Source organism: Dothidotthia symphoricarpi, assembly GCF_010015815.1.
Source record: "Dothidotthia symphoricarpi CBS 119687 unplaced genomic scaffold P153scaffold_8, whole genome shotgun sequence".
NCBI lineage: Eukaryota > Fungi > Ascomycota > Dothideomycetes > Pleosporales > Dothidotthiaceae > Dothidotthia > Dothidotthia symphoricarpi.
The window spans coordinates 1,199,892-1,219,235 of NW_022985015.1; the positions used below are offsets into that span (position 1 = coordinate 1,199,892).

General features: G+C 53.1%; 6 protein-coding genes across 6 annotated transcripts; 2 read left to right on the top strand and 4 right to left on the bottom strand.

Moving 5' to 3' along the window:
* Positions 1 to 290: 290 nt before the first annotated feature.
* P153DRAFT_395984 (uncharacterized protein) lies at positions 291 to 5,476 on the bottom strand (the record flags this gene model as incomplete). Its single annotated transcript, XM_033671445.1, has 5 exons — positions 5,019 to 5,476; positions 2,521 to 4,949; positions 1,322 to 2,451; positions 693 to 1,272; positions 291 to 641 (listed from the first exon to the last, which is right to left on the bottom strand). Exons 1-5 carry the CDS (start codon positions 5,218 to 5,220, stop codon positions 291 to 293), a joined length of 4,692 nt encoding a protein of 1,563 aa, XP_033524977.1. The 5' UTR covers positions 5,221 to 5,476.
* Positions 5,477 to 5,621: 145 nt separating this feature from the next.
* P153DRAFT_366157 (uncharacterized protein) lies at positions 5,622 to 7,355 on the top strand (the record flags this gene model as incomplete). The annotated part of the gene is made up of 1 exon (XM_033667984.1): positions 5,622 to 7,355. A coding segment is annotated over exon 1 (1,358 nt), but the record flags the coding sequence as incomplete, so codon positions are not given.
* A 99-nt stretch (positions 7,356 to 7,454) lies between these two features.
* P153DRAFT_338547 (uncharacterized protein) lies at positions 7,455 to 7,801 on the bottom strand (the record flags this gene model as incomplete). Its single annotated transcript, XM_033665793.1, has 1 exon — positions 7,455 to 7,801. The coding sequence occupies exon 1, from the start codon at positions 7,788 to 7,790 to the stop codon at positions 7,455 to 7,457; it is 336 nt and encodes a 111-aa protein (XP_033524979.1). The 5' UTR covers positions 7,791 to 7,801.
* Positions 7,802 to 7,866: 65 nt separating this feature from the next.
* Positions 7,867 to 9,393, top strand: P153DRAFT_422455 (uncharacterized protein; the record flags this gene model as incomplete). The annotated part of the gene is made up of 2 exons (XM_033672370.1): positions 7,867 to 7,881; positions 8,203 to 9,393. The coding sequence occupies 2 exons, from the start codon at positions 7,867 to 7,869 to the stop codon at positions 9,391 to 9,393; spliced, it is 1,206 nt and encodes a 401-aa protein (XP_033524980.1).
* Positions 9,394 to 9,594: 201 nt separating this feature from the next.
* On the bottom strand, positions 9,595 to 11,673 carry P153DRAFT_366159 (aminotransferase). The gene is made up of 4 exons (XM_033667985.1): positions 11,527 to 11,673; positions 11,291 to 11,465; positions 10,567 to 11,001; positions 9,595 to 10,507 (listed from the first exon to the last, which is right to left on the bottom strand). The coding sequence occupies exons 2-4, from the start codon at positions 11,364 to 11,366 to the stop codon at positions 9,651 to 9,653; spliced, it is 1,368 nt and encodes a 455-aa protein (XP_033524981.1). The 5' UTR covers positions 11,367 to 11,465; positions 11,527 to 11,673; the 3' UTR covers positions 9,595 to 9,650.
* Positions 11,674 to 12,375: 702 nt separating this feature from the next.
* On the bottom strand, positions 12,376 to 15,351 carry P153DRAFT_366160 (V0/A0 complex, 116-kDa subunit of ATPase). Its single transcript, XM_033667986.1, has 4 exons — positions 15,113 to 15,351; positions 14,958 to 15,036; positions 12,889 to 14,907; positions 12,376 to 12,839 (listed from the first exon to the last, which is right to left on the bottom strand). Exons 1-4 carry the CDS (start codon positions 15,239 to 15,241, stop codon positions 12,502 to 12,504), a joined length of 2,565 nt encoding a protein of 854 aa, XP_033524982.1. The 5' UTR covers positions 15,242 to 15,351; the 3' UTR covers positions 12,376 to 12,501.
* Between the last annotated feature and the right edge of the window lie 3,993 nt (positions 15,352 to 19,344).

Here is a 19,344-nt window from a genome sequence, read left to right on the forward strand (position 1 = left end):
ATAGACTAGAACGGAGTGAGTGGTGGGCGTACGTGGAGTTGATGTTTTGAGCAACGGGAGCGGGGGGGGAGGGGGGGGAGGGCAATTCCTGTTTTGTGAAACCCATACAATATAACAGAGTAAACTCGACGTAACTCGACTCGACTCCGCTGTTATTCGCAACTGCATGACCAACCAACCAACCAACCAACCAATCAAACATACATACACAGAACCAAACCTGCCTCTCCAACACTACGCTACAAGCACACCAAACACTACCCCCTCCCTATCCCTCACCCTCCCCACACCTACCTCCTAAAAGCACTCCCCACCTCCCCAACCCCCCAATCCACCTCAACCTCCCCCGTATAAACATCCTGATTAACCCTGACCACGCGCTCCGCAACCTCACCATACTTCCTCTCACACTCCTTCAGCACCTTGAACACCAAATCCCTGCTAATCCCCGGATCATCCGCATCCCCAAAATGCTTATCGACGCGCTTCTTGAGCGCCTCAATACCCTTGCGCAGCTCCTTGCCGTCGTGCGCGTGGACTAGTTTCTTGAACACGTGGCGCGAGTGCGAGGAGCGCTGGGCGATGGCGGAGGGGCTGGCGCCGGGCTGGGAGAGCAGGGTTTCGGTGGATTCGATGAATTCCTTTGTGGGGTTAGTGCGGGTGTGCGTGGTTGGGGAATAGGGGGTGCGTACCAAGAGTTTACCCAACGGCCGACGAATCACAGCATCGACGTATAGATCCATATGCTCACTATATTCCTCCTGCGCTTTAGCCTTCCAGAACTCCAGGACCGAGTCTGCGCGCGCGTCGACTTCCTCCATGTAGTGGTTCATATTCTCGATGAGGAGGATGTGGTAGTTCAGCGCTTCCTTGTCTTCGGGATCGCCTTGCCCCTGGGTGCCCATTACGGCGGGTGATTCTTTGGCGATGACTTTCAGGCTTTCGAAGATGGCTTTGTTGATTCGCTGGTAGGCGTCGTTGATCATGCGGCGGATTTCTAGCTGCTCGCCGCCGTCGGCTGCAGAGGGGAGCATGTTCTCGATTGCGACGGAGAAGTGGGGGAATGTCTTTACAAAGGTTATGACGCCCTTGCGCTTCTTGATCTTGACTTTGGTGTCTTCGATGGCGCGGATTTGCTCGTCGAGGAAGCGGCGGAATAGGCCAGTCAAGCGCTCGTGGATTTTGTGCAGGTTCTTCGTTAGGAAATCTTGGTTCGAGTCTTCGATGTCGAGTAGCTTGCGGTCGACGGCGCTCAGTATGCCTACTCCTTGCCTGATTATCATTAGCATACGATTCATCAATATGATTATTCTTCGCTTACAGAGGATCTGACGTTACTGCCCAATCCACCAGACTTTGCAGCTCAGCGGGCCAGAACGAGAAGATATCCTCCATAACGTCTGCAACGCGCTTCGCCATCGTCCGGTCAGATTCGTACTGCTTGCGTATCCAGAGGTTCGGGCTCCGGCGACCCTCAGGCGGCGCAGCCTGCACTGCGTCTGCAAAGTCGATAGAATCGGTGGACGTAGCATGGAAGAACTCGGTGACGAAGTTCTGTTCCGTCAAGAGCACAGGACCAATGTCATCAAGAACCCGAGAGAAGACGTCGAAAGCGAAAAGCTTCCCATCTTGGCTTTTGCTCACTTTAGTCTCCTTTTCTCCAGATGCAGACCGCAGACCACGTGCCAGAGTCTGACTTCGCTTCACGGTGAGTTTCCTCACTGAACCGGTGCTACTCTCTGTTTCTTTTTCCTGTGCAGTGAATAGCAATTCCTGCTCTTCGCCTGAAGGCTTTCGAGCGAATCGTCTCCACGACAAAATGTTGTCACGGACCTCCTGTTGGTACAGGGTAGCGGCTTGGGTTTGATACATCCGAATGAGCATCTCCCACGAAGCTCGGTCGATTTCTTTAGCAAAGAGGATGACGGGGCTCAGCATCCACAGCTCTTTTCGACCAACGTCGTGCGCTTCTATGTTCTTCCTGAGAGAGGGCATGGTGCCCTGGTCAATGCTGACAAGAGCGTCCTTGGTTTGCAAGAAGGCTGCACCGAACGTGATATCCATGTGCTTCTTCAAACGGTCCAAGAACATGGCTCCCTCGCCGAGATATCGGTCCCGTTTTTCTTGTAACGCGTGCATTGACGCGAGTTCGCTGTGACCGATACCTGACCTGCTGGTGACCTTGCTAAGCTCTCCTTCAGCAGCACCTGCAACAAACGAAGGATCAATTGTGATGAGTGCCTTGTAGAGTAGTACCAAGGCAGACTCAATGTCCATGAGGCCGTTGACTTTGCCTATAGGAGCACGTCGAAGTGACTCCAACTGGTCGGGAGTAATCGATATCGTCTCAACGAGTTGCTGAAGTTCGTGCTGCAGCAGGCGCTGGTTGGCTGTCTGTACTTGCAAACCCTGACTCTGCGCTTCAATGAAGGCGATGTCATCATTCAGACTCTGTTGAAAGATGTGTTAGTATATATTGCTGTATTCAGGCCTGTAGGCTGAGAAGGGTCTTGCACTTACGCTCAGTTCGACATTGTACAATGTCAGCAGACCTTCCAGTTCATCGCACTCTGCGATTGCGCGGTCAAGCATACGTTCGACGGCGTCAACACGGTCGTCCTTCTGTTCGAGATGGTTGAGCCAGCTGCCTGCTTCGACACGGGCGATCTCGCGTTTGATATCAACCTCCAAGGACTCAATGTTCTTAGCCGAAAGCTCATTACTGCCCCAGCCAAGCTCTGACAGCAAGCTTTCAAACTCGAGGCCTCGCTCATCAATCATACTCGGATCAATGCCAAGCTGGGAAATAGCCATGGTCTGTTGCTTCGATCTTCGCTTCTTACGCCTTGCTGGTAGTTCCGGTTCAACGGTTTTCGTCATCGGGATTTCTGGGCTTGGGGACGCGGTCCTCTCCTCTTCTACTGGCACGGGCGTGGGTGGAGTCGGCTCGAGCGGGCTGGACACAGTTACAGCTGGGACAACATCGGTTTTGATGCTCGGTAGCTCTCTTGACGATCGATCGGGCACGACCTCAGGGACTACCTCCAACGTCTTCTCTGGCTCTTCCCTAGGGGTCTCTACAGGTGGCTCTTGAGGTATTACTCGCTGAGGTACGAATACTCCACTGATACCATCGGGTTCGTCGGATGTCTTGGGCTCCTCCTTTGCGAGTAACTTGGCAGCAGCTCCGCCAACACGAGGTTTGAAGGTGCCAGCAGCCGCAGCAGCTTTGCGAAATTTGTTTGCTGCATCTTTCTTTACCAGGGGATTGACAGTGGGAGAGCGCGTAGCATCAGCTTCTTTCTCTTCGATGGGCGGTGTCATAGTTCGAATGGGCTCGAGTACGACAGGACTAGGCTGTTCGACAGAAGGTGTCTCGACTGGCGGAACCCAGGCTACATATGGTGTGGGCGCAGGAGCTGTTGGTATTTGTGGAAGTGGAGATGTGGGAGGTGGCGTAGGCTGTGGAGGAGGCATCATGTTTCGAGGAGATCCCGTGCTATCCTGGGAAGCGGTCTTGGGTCTCTCGGGAATTTCCTGAGGCCGTCTTCTTGGTGGGACTTCGATTGGTGGGGCTGAAAACTGCGTGGGAGTGTAGATTTCGGGGCGCGCCTCAACTCCTGGCGTGGCAACGCTACGTTGCGACGCTTGTGACGGACGAGGCTCCATCAGGGGTCTTCTTCGTTGAGGAGGTTCTTCTGGAGGTGCGTCCTCGCCGCGTGCAAGATTCGAGCTTGAGTTGCTCTGCGCAGTTCCGGGTCTTAGTCCTCTTGGGGAGGGGTCCCTTCTGGGCGAGCCGTATCCGTTTGGTCTTTGTTGCTCTGGTGGGGGGAAACTTGGTGGCGGCCCGTTGAGTGGAGCATCTTCCAGAGGCCTCTGCGGCCTTTGTGGTGGTGTTCCATCGCCTTGCATTCTTCGCGCAGGGTTTAGACTGGGTGGGACAACCCCAACCTCTGGAGTTGCTGATTGCCCAGCAAACTCGGATGAGCTTGATTGTGGTGTCAATCTCTGCGGTGGGGCGTATGGGGTGTATTGCATTGGCTCTTGACCCTGGCCAGGGCGCATTCTCATAGCTTCACCACTAGGTCGTGCCCGAAGGCCCTGCTCCATGGAACGCTTCTGCCGGAGATTGGGCATAGACGGAGTAGCTTGATTGAGGCCAAAGGGCGCGGGTCTGCGACTATCGTCCCCCGTTCCAGGTCTGTTGCCACTGCGAAACTGGTCGTCGGGAGGTCCTGGCCGCCTAGGGCCACCCTGATACTCTCCCGGATTTCTCCTAAAATTCGGGTTTGCGGCAGGTAAAGGTGGTGCCCTCCTCGCCTCGTCAGATGGCACAAGAGGTGACTCTCCTGATCTTCTGGGTGGCGGACCAGGAGACTTGGGTGGAAGTTGTCGTAACTCAGGGGTAGCTTGTCGCGGTGGCCTGGGTTCTTGTACACTTCCGCCGCCAGCAGTAAAGGCAGAACGACCCTCTGGGGTTGCCAGATGTGGTTTCCCTGTTGTGAGGCTGTTTATCTCGGCATCGCTGAAGCCTGACAAGACGGGGTAGTTGCCCTTTGTATATTTGTTGTATATTTTGACCATGCTTCCGATGAAGAACTCCTTTTCCTTTGCAGTGCCAGCCTCCCAGTAGTATGGCTTGGTGACGGTGACTGTGAAGCCCTTGTCGCCAGCCCACTGCTTCCGCTGCGCCTCCTCGTCGTTTCTCGGGTTCAAGAAAAGGTAGTTTTCGACGGCAGAGAGTTCCTCCATTGGCCATGACTTGCCAATGGAAAAGGTGCCGTTTGCGTTTTCTCTCGCCTTGTGCAGCTTCACTCTTCCCGTGTTTCTAACCGAGATCATGACTATGCGAGGCTTCTTGTTGGCCGGGGCCGAGGTTGGAGGCGGCGGGGACTGCGGGAACTGGCCATCTTCCTGGACACGGATGTGGGTGATGTATGATTCCTGGACTAGCACACGTCAGTGTAGGTCCAACGATGTCGACACAGTACGTATGCGTATGATGTGGGAGAACATACGCTGTCCCTGCTCGTCCATCTTGGAGAAGCAGCTTTCGGTGATTCTGCGCCGCTCGTCATCGAACCGCTCGGCGCGAGACATTGCAGAGGGTACAGAGCCCGAGCTGGCCGTGGACGGTGGCCCTCGAGCTGAGCCTCCTGGCGTGGGAGCTCGCGGGTCCCCCAGCCCGTTCGGGTAGTTCATGCGCGGCCTGCCGTCCATGTTGCGTGCTGCTGCCGTGGCCAATCACTGCGTCTACTGGGCGAGAGCAGCAGCCTCATACAGCTGTCTGTCGAGGAAACGGCCGCTAGGCGCAAGCGGAGGCGTGGGTGTATGTGGCCATGAATCGCGAGGGGTGAGCTCGAGGCGCAATGGGCCGAGCAGAGCACAGGCTGGGAATGGGACGGGCCGGCGGTCAGAGAGGGTGGGCGAGTGGGCGAGCTGGGCTCCAGTGCACGGCGGGTGCAGCAATGGCGGGGGCGGCGAGTGAATGGGCGCACGTCGATCGCGACGTCTGGTGTCGCGGTGTTCGTTCGCAAGACAGGGATCACGCTTACGGGCTAGCGCGCTGTGGCTTGCGATGAAATGTCTCTGCCTGCAACTTTTTTCCGCGCCTTGGTTCTGCACGACAAACCGTCCACCACCGCCATTCACGCCATTTCCTTGCTATATACGAGGCCAATTGTGTACCATGGGCTCCGAAAAGAAGATCCAGAAGAAGGAGAAGAAGTCCAAGCCGGCGCTCGAGGCCAAGACGACGAGCGATGTCACGGCCTCTCTCGATCTCGTGCAGACCTTTTTGAAGCAACAAGGGCAAAAGGACGCTGCGACCAAGCTCACCGAGTTTGAGGAGTGGGCAAAGAGCCAGACGACCAAGCAGCAAGACGCGCCCGAGCCCATGGACGTGGACGAGGAGAGCGCATCGAGCAGCGACGCTAGCAGTGACTCGGACAGCGACGAGTCCAGCAGCGATTCCAGCGATGAGGCTAGCGACGAGGCTAGCGAGGATTCTAGTGACGATTCCAGCAGCGAGTCGGAAGCGGAAGTAAAGACACCCGCAAAGAAGGAAAAGGTCGCCGTGAAGAAGGTTGCTGCGAAAGAGGACGCCTCCGACTCTTCGAGCGCTAGCTCAGACTCGGACTCGTCAAGCTCGAGCTCAGACTCTGATTCCGAGTCGGAGAAGGAAAGCGCGCCAGCTCCTGCAAAGGTCAAGAAGGCCAAGAAGGCTGCGTCAGTTTCGTCGTCCTCGTCGTCGTCCTCGTCTTCCAGCGACTCCTCCAGCGACTCCTCCAGCGACTCCTCCAGCGACTCCTCGGACGACGAGCCCGAGAACGTAGCCCTCCCCGAATCCGACTCCGACTCTTCCAGCGCATCGAGCGATTCATCCTCAAGCGATTCGGACAGCGACAGCAGTTCCGAGTCGGAGGCTGAGAAGCCTGTCGCAAAGAAAGAGAAAGCGAAGAAAGTCAAGAAGGCTGCCTCGGTCTCGTCGTCGTCAGCGTCGAGCTCCTCAGACTCGTCCAGCGACTCCAGCTCCTCTGAGAGCGAGTCAGAGGCCGAGCCTGTAAAGGAGGTCAAGGCCAAGTCTAAGAAGGCAAAGAAGGCCGCCACTCCATCGGCGTCCAGCGACTCCAGCTCGTCCGACAGCTCATCAGACAGCTCCTCCGACTCCGACTCCGACGATGAAGCAAAGCCTGCACCCGCCGAGCGCAAGGGCTCTTCCACCGACTCATCCGCAACGCTCCCCGCTGCCTCGCCCGAGCCAAGCGCCGACAAGAAGCGCAAGTTCGACGGCTCACCCGAGGCCCCCGTAAAGTCCAAGAAGAACCACGTCGAGAACCGCTTCCAGCGCATCAAGGCTGATACCGCCGTCAGACCAGAACTCGCTAGCAACGCTTACGTTTCTTACGACTACGCCGACCGCGCGCACGCCAAGCTCATCGTCACAAAGGGCAAGGGGTTTACAAAAGAGAAGAACAAGGGGAAGAAGGGGTCGTACCGGGGAGGTTTGATTGATACGGCCGGTGGCAAGGGCTTCAAGTTTGATGATTGAGGGGTTGGTTTGAATATACAGTATTGACGGATAATGGGGTGGGAGGAAACGACTTATACAAGAAGGATGAATGACGGGAGCTATGGAGTGGATGACGGTTTTAAAGTTTAGTGAGGGTACTTTGCGTTGATAAAAAACGACAAAGCATGCGTGGAATAGAATATCTTTGGGAACAAAAAACTGCAGGGAGTTTGGAGAGGGAAATTGAACCCGTTTCATACCATTGATTGGTGACTTGCGTGTTGCAAGTTGAAGGAAAGATGTATAGATTATTTTCCAGCCGCTCATAATAGACAACATCCCGTTTCCCTCACTCTTACACGTGCCGTACACAGCTCCGTAATCCATACACCTCTTCCCCAAAACTCCCCTTCCTCTCTCCTCCCCGTCCACCCCACCCTCCCTACTCCTTCCCCCCCTCCCCCACAAACTCAACCGGAAGATTCATCCCCACCCTCCTCGCACTCAGCCTAACCCGCTCCTCCTCACTCATCCCCATACCGGGATTATACCGCTCAATCAGCGTCGCATACATGCGCTGCGCCTGCACATACTGGACAAACTGCTCCGCCTGCTGAATCTGGCCCGTTTTATTCGCGTGCGGCGTCGAGAGGAGCTGGCGGATGCGCGTTTGCAGGTGAGAGGGTGCGGAGAGCTTTTGGTGCGAGGTGCGGGTTAAGGCCGTGGAGGTGGGGAGCTCGCGGAGGAGGTGGCGGTAGAGGGATGTGGGGTGGGACATCTTTTTTTTTCTTGAGGGGGGAGGTGGCTGGCTGGGGGTGTAGATATGGTTGTGTGGTTGTGTGGTTGTTGGAGGGATGTCGACTGCGGAGGTGAGTGCGGCGAAAAGTTGCGGAGGACGGAGCTCGGAGGTTGGGGTACTTTACTTTACTTTACTTTCCTTTCCTTTCATCCCAATCCCCTCTTCACCGCGAACTCCAACAATGGCTTCCGTCCCGCCCAATTCGACGTATATATGCCGGCGCTGCATCCAGTCTCTCCGCCCGCCTTTCACTACCCGTTCGCAGTTCCGCCCCAGCTCGACAGACGCCTTCGCGCTCAGAGATGCAAATATAGCCCGCTCACGTCCCCCGCGCATAACAAGACACTTGACCATCGGCCACTCCGAGCGTCTCAGCGAACCAGCCCAGCAGCAAAATGCCACAAGCACACGACCTCCAGGCCGCATCCGCCCAGCCAGACCCCGCCGCGTGCTAATCGTCCCCAACCCCATAATCCCCCCACGCGAGCTCTCCAACACGCCCAAGCAAGAAACCCACCGACCATGGAGCACAAACACCATCAAACGGCGAACCGAGCGCCACACCGCCCAAGAACTCACTCCCTCCCCACCCCCCCCACCCCCCCCCATCCAAAAACCCCAAGACGACCCACCCGCCCCCCCAATCTGGGCCCCCGACCGCCCAACAACCCACGTAAAAGCGCACTACACCGCCCAGCAAGACCTAAACTGGCACTGGGAATCCCTCCCGCCGACCATCGCCCAAACCGCACAGGCAAACCACTTCTTCACCACTTACGGCAAGACCGCAAAACTCCTCCGCAGCATCCCCCTCTTCCGCCTCACCCCGGAATCCGACGTGCCGGAGATAGCCTTCGTCGGGCGCAGTAACGTGGGCAAATCCTCGCTCCTAAACGCCATCGTAAACGCAGATATCAAGGCCCTCCTCGCACGCACATCCGCAACCCCAGGCTTCACAAAGACAATGAACATGTACGGCCTCGGCCCGCACGGCGGCGTAACACTCAAGTCTAAAGCGGGCCAGCGCGAGAAGATCACGGGTTTGGGTGGCCTGACTATAGTCGACATGCCGGGCTACGGACAGGGCTCGCTCGCCTCCTGGGGCGCAGAGATCATGAAATACATTCAGTCGCGCAAGCAGCTGCGTCGTGTCTTTGTGCTTCTCGACGCCCAGCACGGGATCAAGGATAAGGACCGCTCGCTGCTCGCTTCGCTGCGTCTAGCGGGCGTCAGCCACCAAGTTATCTTGTCGAAGGTGGATAAGATTTTCCTGCCCCCTGCGCGCGTTATCAAGCACTTCAATGGCAAGGAGCTGAGTAGCCTGCGCCCCAAGGGCACGCGCGAGGGCCTTATGCAGGAGATGCAGAAGCTCAAGGCCGAGATTCAACCCCCTGTTGGAGGCGGTGCGTTGGGCGAGATCCTGGCGTGCAGTGCTGAGACGCTGGTTGATGGGAAGAGGCTGGGTATTGATCAGGTGAGGTGGGCGATTCTTAAGGCGGCGGGGCTGGAGGGGAAGGTTAAGGGGCAGAAAAAGGTTAAGGGGGTTGTGGGGATGAATGTGAGGACGCATTTTGTGGAGTAGGTTTTTTTGTGTTTGGGAGGGGTCGCGTCATGTATTGTTCATGCATGGTGGATGGGATGGGGTGGATATCTCTATCATCTACGCGGATGGTAATCCAAGCTCCAACATTCTCGTCCGAGCGAACTATCGATACGCCCTAATTAGCCGGTGTCGGCTGCCCACGAGGCCTCACCTGCATAGCCTGCCCAGGGTGCTCAATGAACCTACCAACCCATTAGTCCACGCACTCAACCACAACATCAGGGGAAAGGAGAAACTCACTTCTTAACAATCCTCTCAATCGAATCCAGCCCCTTAGCAAGCACCTCCATCCTGGGCCCATAACTCAGCCTAACAAAGTGATGACACGGGCTATCAAACAGATCCCTCCGCTTACTCGGATTCAAATCGAAAAAGATGCCCGGCACAACAATGACCTTCTCCTCGAGACACGCATTGAAGAAGTTCAGCCCATCGTTGATGCCCTCCGGCAGCCCCGACAAATCCAACCACAGGTAAAACGTCGAGTTGGGCATGTAGGGGAACTTGAAGCCAATGTCCTGCAGCCGGCCGATGACATAGTCGCGCTTCGTGCGGAAATGCGTCTGCAGCGCGCGCATCTCTGTGCGCACGCGCGGCGGGGATAGCATCTCCACGGCCGCTTCTTGGAACGGCACGTTGCACCCGCCGTCGAGGTACGAGCCACACGACCCAATCGCCTGGATGAACTCCTTGGGGCCGATGACCCACGCGACGCGCCATCCAGGGAGGCGGAAGCGCTTCGTCAAGCCATCAATGATGAGGACATCATCCTCGTCGACGTCCTCGACGTTATCGGCTGCCGAGATGACAGTACCGTCGCAGTTAGTCGTGTAGTTATATCCGCAATAGAATTCGTCCATGATGAGTGTTGCGCGATCGCGGCAGATGTTTTGGATCTGAGCGAGTTCGGGGTTGGTAACCATTTGGCCTGTGGGGTTTCGCGGGTTGGAGGTTAGGATTACGGAGGTGCCGCGTGCGATTTCCTCTGCGATCTTGTCGGGGGACATGTGGTATTGGTCTGCTTCGCCGAGGGGTACGGGGATGGCGGCGATGTTCTTGAAGAGCGATAACATCTCGTTGTAGGCCGTGTAGTCTGGGAATTCGTCAGTGATGGTTCCCCACTCTAGATATGTGATCAGGCGGAAAACTCACCAGGGATGAAAAAACCCAGGTAGCAGTTGCCCAGCACAGCAGCAATACGAATCAAACCCGCACGTCCACCGGGCACAATGCACACGTTCTCCCATGTGTACTGGCTCTCCTTGCCCTTGCGGTGGTGCTCGTTGTACAGCGTCGCGACGGCCTCTCTCAGCGGCCTGATACCCGCCGTGGGGCCGTACTCTCTGCCATGAGCCGTGATGTCGACTTCCTTGGGCCTCTGGAAGCAGCCCTCGATGTTGTCGTCGACTTCAGGCGCTCCCTGGCCCAGGTTTGCCCACTCCTCGGGGTTCTCGAGGAAGCCGTGCTTGTATGCTTGCTCGGACGTCCACACGACACCGGTCGAAGCACGACTGGCGTCTAGACCAGCGTGCGGCTTGTGGCCCTCATGCGACTGGCGGAACTGGCGATGGATCTTGGAGCCGAGTTCTGTCATTGGAAATAAGCAATGTTTTCTGGTTATGTAGAGAAGTAGTAGTGATGAAACACAGTGTGTGATATTCGAACCGTGCAGAAATCGACAAAGACCTCCGAGTTCCTAGAGCTCCAAGCTCTACCCACTCTCCAGTAATGAGAAAACGAGCATTCCCATGTGGGGCCCCTTCTCTCGGAGAATATCACGCATTGAGCTTCCTTCCCGCGCGAAAGCTCTCCAGAACAGAAAAACATGACGTAGCTCAGGAACGAAACTTGCAAGGAGGAAAACAAGAAAACTCACCAGTATCGCTGGGATCCTTGGAGGTGGAGAATCTCCTGCTCTTCAAGATATTGACCCTGTCTGCCGAGAAAGACATTGTTGGGTTGTTGTTCGGAGAATTTAGTGGTGGTAGGGTAGGGTAAGGGTCAAGCTTTTGCCAATGCTGGGAAAGAGGGGCAGATAAGCAGAGTGGACCCTGGAATGTTAGCTGTGAGATCGGAGATGGATCTGAGATCTTGGTGTGGGGAGGAACCTACAAAGTGTCTCTTTCAACAAGACGTCTTCGCACAGAAGAAGAAGAAGATTGCACAAAGACGACCAGAAAAAAGACGAGAAAACTACCCAGATGGAAGTGGGGTCAAGCTCGAGGTCCTTTATGTAAAAAGACGCGCACGCAAAACACCGGCCTTTTATGTACGTTACAGCTACCTTGCCCCATCCCACCCCACCATGCACACCTTTCCCCACACGCGCAGCTCTCGGCTCGTCATACAACGTCGACCCTCCCCCCCTCCATGCCCAGCTCTCGCAACCCACGTGTCACACCCTGAAGCCCTCAACACTGATATCCTGCCAAAAACGCCAATCAATACTTGTCTCACGCACTCTTCAGCGCTGACCTTCACCGCCAGAGCCTGCATTCCGTGGGGTTGCATGCACTACAGCAACACGGCATGGATGGTGGAGGGAGGGGTACACGACGATCTAGAATGCATGTCAGGTATGTACACTTATCAGCTGGGGGAACCGAGTATCTACCCCAGCTGTGATGCATCTGCGTCTGCATACATATCATGCAGGTTTTGGGGGATTTCACCAGAGAGATCAGCCACGCCTGTCAGCTTATGATGCGCCATACAGGCTGCTAGTAACAACTCGTACATGGCCATAGGTACATGAGTGTTACTAGCTGTGTAGACTTGATGAGCTTGAGTAGTACGGTGCACATTCAGCCGCAGGACCGCGGCCCGCTGCCGTCGTTAATGCCTCATCACCTCAGCTTGCCATTGTTTCTATCATTGCCGTATTCCTCTCGTCAAACGTCAGACATATCAATGTTTCACACGTTGCGTCGAGTAGGAGCCTGGAATAGAAAGCACATGAAGGACGAAATGAGATGCGATACCATAGAACTCATACAACTTGACAGAGTCCATTGTGCATTCTATATACATAGCCCACGATTAAAGGTCCAGCATAATCCTACAGTACGCAAACAAACGAAACGACAATTACTGCACTGGATCCTCCTCCAACAGAACCTTGAAACTGAATGGCTCAAATGCCACACCGTCACCCATGAAATGCTTACTCATGGCCTCGACCCAGTGGAGACGCAGTGAGTGCAACATGGCACTAGTACCCTCCATAACACAGAGCACCATCACAGTAAGCGCGAACCAGAAACCAAACACGAATACCATGATGAAAGATCCAGCCACGCCGGTGAAAGCAAAGGCGTTCTTCATGGTCATCTCCCAAAGCACAATCGACAGACGTTGATGGGCGAGGGACAGGGCCCAAAGACGGAGGTAAGACGCCGTGTGGGAAACGCAGTTGAGACAGAATTCTAGTCATGTTAGCGACTGTTGCGACAAGTAGAGCGAGAATGTACTTACCGATAGTGTGGATGACTTGGTGAATCATAGCCTCGCTGAATTCAAACTCCTCGTGTTCTTCGCTGTGACCAATGTCCTGCGTGATCATGGCAACACCATCCTCGTCGTCGCCGAAGCTTTCTCGGTTGCCATTGAGGTGAGGTCCATCCTCGTTGTCATCGTCGTCGAGCGCACTGACGCGAGAGCTCTCGCCGATACCGCGGTAGCCCATGGCGCGAGCCTTGTTGTTCTCATATCGGAGGTAGAGAGGCTTCAGGAAGAGAAGAATAGGGACACAGGCAAGAGCCATGAGCACCAAGATGACCTGGATGCCAGCCTGTCCAGGATAGAGAGGTTGGTCCGGATCTTCAAGAGTACCAGGCTGCAAGAACATGAAAATCAACATGTTCAACAAACTGGGAGGGTCTGTTCCACGTGCAGGCCAATCAATGGACCACTTGTAGACAATGGTGAACGCCAGGTATCCAAAGATGGACTGGAAGAAGATCATTCCAGGAACGAAGTTACCCCAGATATCGATAGGCGTCTTGAAGTAACGAGCGTTGACGAGGGACCACATGAGGGAGAAGGTCATGTGGGTCCAACCAAGAAGAATACTGAGCTTCATCTTGTAACTGTTCGAGAACAGCAAGTCGTTCTCAGTATCGTGCCAGCGGTAATCCAGGCCGAATGGGTAGGTGTAACCCTCCACTCGCGAAGCAGTCGGGCCCGCGCCATCGTTGTCCCAAACCCACATAGACTTGAACCATGGAAGTCCAATGGAGAAAGCATCGCAGTAGAGGAGACCAGTGTAGATGGAGAAGATTCCCATCATCAAGACAATGTATCGACCGTAGAACATCATGGAGAACAACTCGTCAAGCTTGCTGCGTTCGAGTCTGCGCTCGTAGTAAATCATAGCAATGGCGGCGCAGAGGAGGATGACACCGTGTCCGGTATCACCGAACATGACAGCGAACATGAACGGGAAGGTAACAATCGAGGGTAGGGCGGGGTTGACTTCACGGTACTTGATCGTTCCGTAGGCGTCGATGATGGTCTGGAACCCGACAGTGAACCTATTCGTCTTGAAGTAAGTCGGTGGGGTCTTGGTCGTCTTGACCTGGTTGACAATGGTTGGTACCGAGAGGCCAGCGCGCTCGTTGACGTCTGACAGGGTGGACTTGATCAAGCCAAGGGAGTTCGTAGGAGCCCACGCTTCCGCGATGAGCGTCTTACGTTGGTGGTCATATGAGAACTTGTTCAGCGTCTCATAAGTGGCCTTCTCCTTCTTGATGATGACCATCCAAGCTGCCAGGTTGCGGCTGATAGCTGTCAACTCCGCATCGAGAGTGGACTTGGTGTTCTTCAACACGCTAGCAAGATCACTCAGACGGGTGTTGACCTCACGGATCTGGTCGCGACGCAGCTCGCTGTTCTCATCAACGCTGTACAGATCAGCGCCAAGAGACTCAGAGATCTTTCGGATCTTGGCAATGATCTCCTTGCCGTGGGCGAAGATGATGAACACGTTCTTGCTCGTCTCCTCGTTGGTCTCGGGGTTGATGATGGGCTCTGGGATCTCGGACTGGTTCATGTACAAGTTGCCACGGAGCGTGCGCCACAAGATCCTCTCAAAGGCGGCAATGCGCTCACGAGGAATGACACCGGCAACGAAGCCAATATTCATGACGGTGAAGGATCGCTCTGCGCCATCAGCTTGGCCGTTCTGCTCGACATCCTGAAGGAGGGGCGCGTCATCATCGTCGACGGACTGTCGGATCTCGTCGGTCTGACCGCGCGCCCTGTCGAAGAAGCCACCTGCCTCTCTCAAGACCCAGCGCCACTCGGTGAGCTCGACTTCGCGCTTCTTCAGCGTCTCGTAGCTCTCATTCAGCGAGGAGATTCTCTGCTCCAAGCTTTGGCTCTTGTCGGCAAGCTCGTCGATCTCGGAGGCAGATGGCGCGGTGAAGGGGTTGTTGAAGTCGTAGATCGATCGCATCGAGATGCTGGCCTTGTCCATCTGGGCATGGAAGTACCCTAAACATTATTAGTCATGCCCTCAATGTTGCGCTCACTACGCGACGTACTGAGCTGTCTTTCTACATTGTCGAGACGTCGGATCTCCTGAGTGAAGGTACGTTGGAAGGCGGTCGTCTCCGAGTTGAGCTAAAACCACTTCATCAGCCTCCATCCATCTACCAAGCTTGAGAGGAAGCTTCAATCTTCCTCGCCACCAACTTACATCTCTAAAGTCCATGACACCAAGCTCTCCAAGCGCAGAGACGACCTCGCGGCCAATCTCGTTGGATATGTAGAGCTGCGTCAAGGACATGTCCGCGGAGCGGAACATGGTGTCCTTGGGGGGCGCCATCGTGGCAGCTCGTGGGACAAGTCTTCGCGTGAAGGGTGCTTGTCTCGAGGTTTGTTGGAGGCGATCGGGGTGATGAAGGGTGATGATGAACAGCTGCCTCTGGCTGCGAGGCGTTCATGCAATGATGCGGCAAATCAGGGCTAACACACTTAGCGTGAAAAGTCACGTGCAGCGGCTGTGTTGTTTGCTGATGTCATTGTGCTTGGTCTCTACCAACATGCACTCCGCAATGAGTAGAATTCATAATTTCTAAAATATTTGGGCTGTAGCTACTTTTCTTTTTGATCTTACATGTATATGTTGGGCTTTTGTCATAAAACCACAAGGGTTTCTGACCTATGTTCTTGGGGGCTGGTCAACCTCGTCCAAAACCCAGCCTCTTTCCCCTTCCAAGCCCAACATGGAACATCATGTATGTTTCTATTTCTCATGAAAGCTAGATACACGATTAATCAATACGCGTAGGAAATATAAAGGTATTCTTTGACATCACTTCTTCCTTCCCTTCACACGTCAAGCTGGCCTCTACTTTTTCAAAATGCCACAGTGCCTCGATTATGTTCGGGTTCTGAGCCTTGGCCAAGAAAACCTCAGGTTCGGTTTATGTTTTTTAACCTCGAAAGTTCTTACACGGCATTCCAACACAACATCCAAACCATGACGCTCGATCTTTGTTTCTGATATTCCTCCATACCGTTCATCTACAGCCTACGAAAAGCACAGACCAGTGATAACATGTCTCTGTTTCTTGGTACTTCTTCAAAGCAGGATCCAGCGACGTTGTGTCCATTCGTTGATCAATCTCGAAAACCCCGAATCACTATGTTATGTGAGAGTATGGTATACTTAGAGCTTATTTGCTCTTGCGAGCGTGGTTGTACCGTCACGTAAATCTTTTACAACAACATCTTGCTTTCGAGACCTACCTTGTTGTACACTTGAAACGAAACTTGCCGAATCGTGTTTTATGCATCACAACGCTGCTTCTTCCCACATCACAGTGGTATTTCCTCGCTGAACTCTGCAAAGAATGCTGGAAAGCATATTATGTTCTCTCTCTTGGGCCCATTCGATGTATCCCTTCCTTGACTGATCTTCGTATCCACAATGGCTATTTGTGTTTAAATGATCGAAAGGACGTACCCACTCTTGAATGGGGAAGTAGATAGCATCACTGCTAGAGATATCCAAAGTGAGGGATTCCGCAGGAACCAAACAGACCATTCGACTTCCACAAATACTGCAGCCCTGGTTCTCCATCATAGAAATCGTATACGCCGTTTCATGTGGTGTGTCCCTCTCTCCTCCACCCGATAACACCTTAGTCAAAACGAGGCAGGAATAACGCCATGGTTTCCAAACTAAAACAACCCACATCTTATTCTCCAAACCCGAAAACCTCTGCGCGACAATAGATGGTCGTGGTCTGGAGAGATCTCATCAATATTGAAATATCAAAAAGGCGTCTTAATCAGATTATTCTCAAAACGAAAAAACACGAGAACATGACGCTATCGCTATTGTGAAAACTACGTCGAACCGTATCATGTCACCGATATGAATTCGAGCAAATCTCACTCCATAGATGTCGGTACAAAAATGTCAGACTGACAGGCTGATGCTTTGAAGCGACAATTTCTCTGTCAACCATATCCGAGAGGAGTATAAAATCATGTGTCTCTACACTCTTCCCTCTACACCACCTTCCACATTATGAATCCAAAACAATCGAAGCTCCCTTGCATGGCTGAGGACATGTCGAGATTCGAAAACATCAAAAACTGAAGTGTCGCCCTTATGGCTCTGCTGGAAACGTCTACTCGCAATCAAAAGCACTGTGCTGTGTTTGTGGTTGGTATACTCAAAAAGACGTAAATACGATCCATGGAGCATGTGTGAGCCCGGGAATTCACGATGTTCGAAGTGTGTTGTGGAGCTTCGTGTCGGGAGTATAACTACCCTCCCTCTTCCACTTCTCTGGTCTTCTCTCTATCTTCCACTGAAACCCTATTCTCATTCGGCTTCGCTTAAAAGAAAAAAGACGTACAGTTTATGTCTAGAGGACTTATAAACCATCTATATGGTCTTCTCTCTATCTTCTACTCGAAATCCATTTTCATTTGGCTTTGCTCAGAAACATAAACCAATATCCTGATGTCTGGAGGAATTCTCTACCACCCATAAAACTCCCAATGCTCAACACTTGCCCATAATGTGACACGTCTTCTTCACAAAACTCTACTACAAAAAGACGGCATCAAAAGCACACCTCAGTCTTGAAGAGCCCAAAAGTACAAGCCATCAAGAATATGTGCTTGGCCAGCCAGATCAAAAAAAACACTAAATGCGGCCTTCACAACAAGTATGCGGTGCCGTACTACGGCGCTCAACGGGACTCCATTTCATCACAGCTCTAAACCTACAATTCTACTCCAATCCAGAATTACAGAAGCGCACCTCATATTTCGGAACAACTACCATGTATAAATATACATCTAGAAAACCTTCCCTCCTCATCCATCCTCATCTTCTTCCACTCTACTTCAAAAACGCCAGAATTTCTATTTCTAAAAAAATCGAAACCTTTGCGACATGTCGTTGCTGGAAGTTCCCAGTCTCTACTGCGTGCAAAGCACCGCGAAGACTATAATATGTTTCGGGTCAATGACGATAAAACTGTATTCTAACTTCGTCTTTCGGACGCCTTCTTTGTCTTGTACTCCTCCTGCTCGAAAATACAAGAGTTTCTGGTTGTACAAAAACAAATCAGCCAGTTTTCATGTCGCGGACGGAAGTTCTTGATTTTGTATACATCGAAATCGGCACTGTTCCAAATTATGTCCTTCTCCTTCTTCTCCACGAAAACACTCAAGTTATCACCCCAACCGTTCATGTGCGCCGCGTTGTGTCGAGTCCCTCCTCCCCACTCATTCAAGTGTTGAAAATAGGACTAAGCCATATACATGTGCGTGTCCGAACCCAGAAAGTACACTACATTGGACCCATGCCTTTCTCCCCCCTTATACTTAGTCCAAACCCCACGTTGTCACTGCTACACACAAAGCCAGAGTTTCTGCCCTTCCAAAAAGATATATATCACTTCAATGTCTGGTCCAGAAGTCAGTTGTTATTCCTACATACCAAAAGGATAATAAAAGACAGCTGTGTGCTTGCCGGATTCCAGTCTCCCGATAACCCTTGATTTTACTCTACATATCAAAAACTCATGCCCTTCACGCGATGTGGAAATCTCTGTCACATCACTAAAGTTTCTCCCTGGCTTTTTGATGTGCGTGGAGACTTAAAAACCTAGAATTACTAGCCATGTCTGTTCCAAGCACAACAAAAGAAGAACAAGCACGGCGTATGTAAAAAATGCCAACGAGAAGACTTCATGTCGTCCTCCGCGCCGCATGCAAAGAACTATGACCGGAAGAAGTTTTTCCACGCCATTTCTGCTATACTGTACACACACTCTCCGCTTCTTGGGAGTAAGAAGTGTGATACCCACCATACAACCCCCACACCCCCAAAACATATGAAAAAGGACATATCTACATCCCGCGAGCTCAACACGACCAAACAAAAACAACTACATCACACCGGCAATGTTTTCTCCCGAAAAACACAAGAAAAAGGCGTCCCATGCGCCGAGCGTCGAGGAGTAGAAATACAGTGCGGACATCTGTATGGAAGGCGCGCTGTGAGATGTTGCGATATATTTGAGTGAAAAGGGAGAGAAGACGGGGAGTATACCAAGCAATGAAGTGTGAGGAAACGAAAACCAGAAAACGACAACGGAATGTGCTCCTCGTGCTTGACCTTGATACACAAAACTTTCCCCCTCCCCTCACTTGAAACGTATACTCGCAAAAAGCGTGTAAAAGCTAACATCATGAAAGCGATGCAACGAAAAGACGGGATACATCCACAACACACACCATCTACTCATCTACAAACCCCCATCCATCCCTCCCTCCCTTCCGTCCCAAAACCCCCAAACCCCCAACCCCCACCAAACCTCCGCAAAGAAAGAGAGAAAGAAGAAAAAACAGGGGGAATCAAACACGCCACCAGCACTTAAAAACGCACAAAACGCAGAA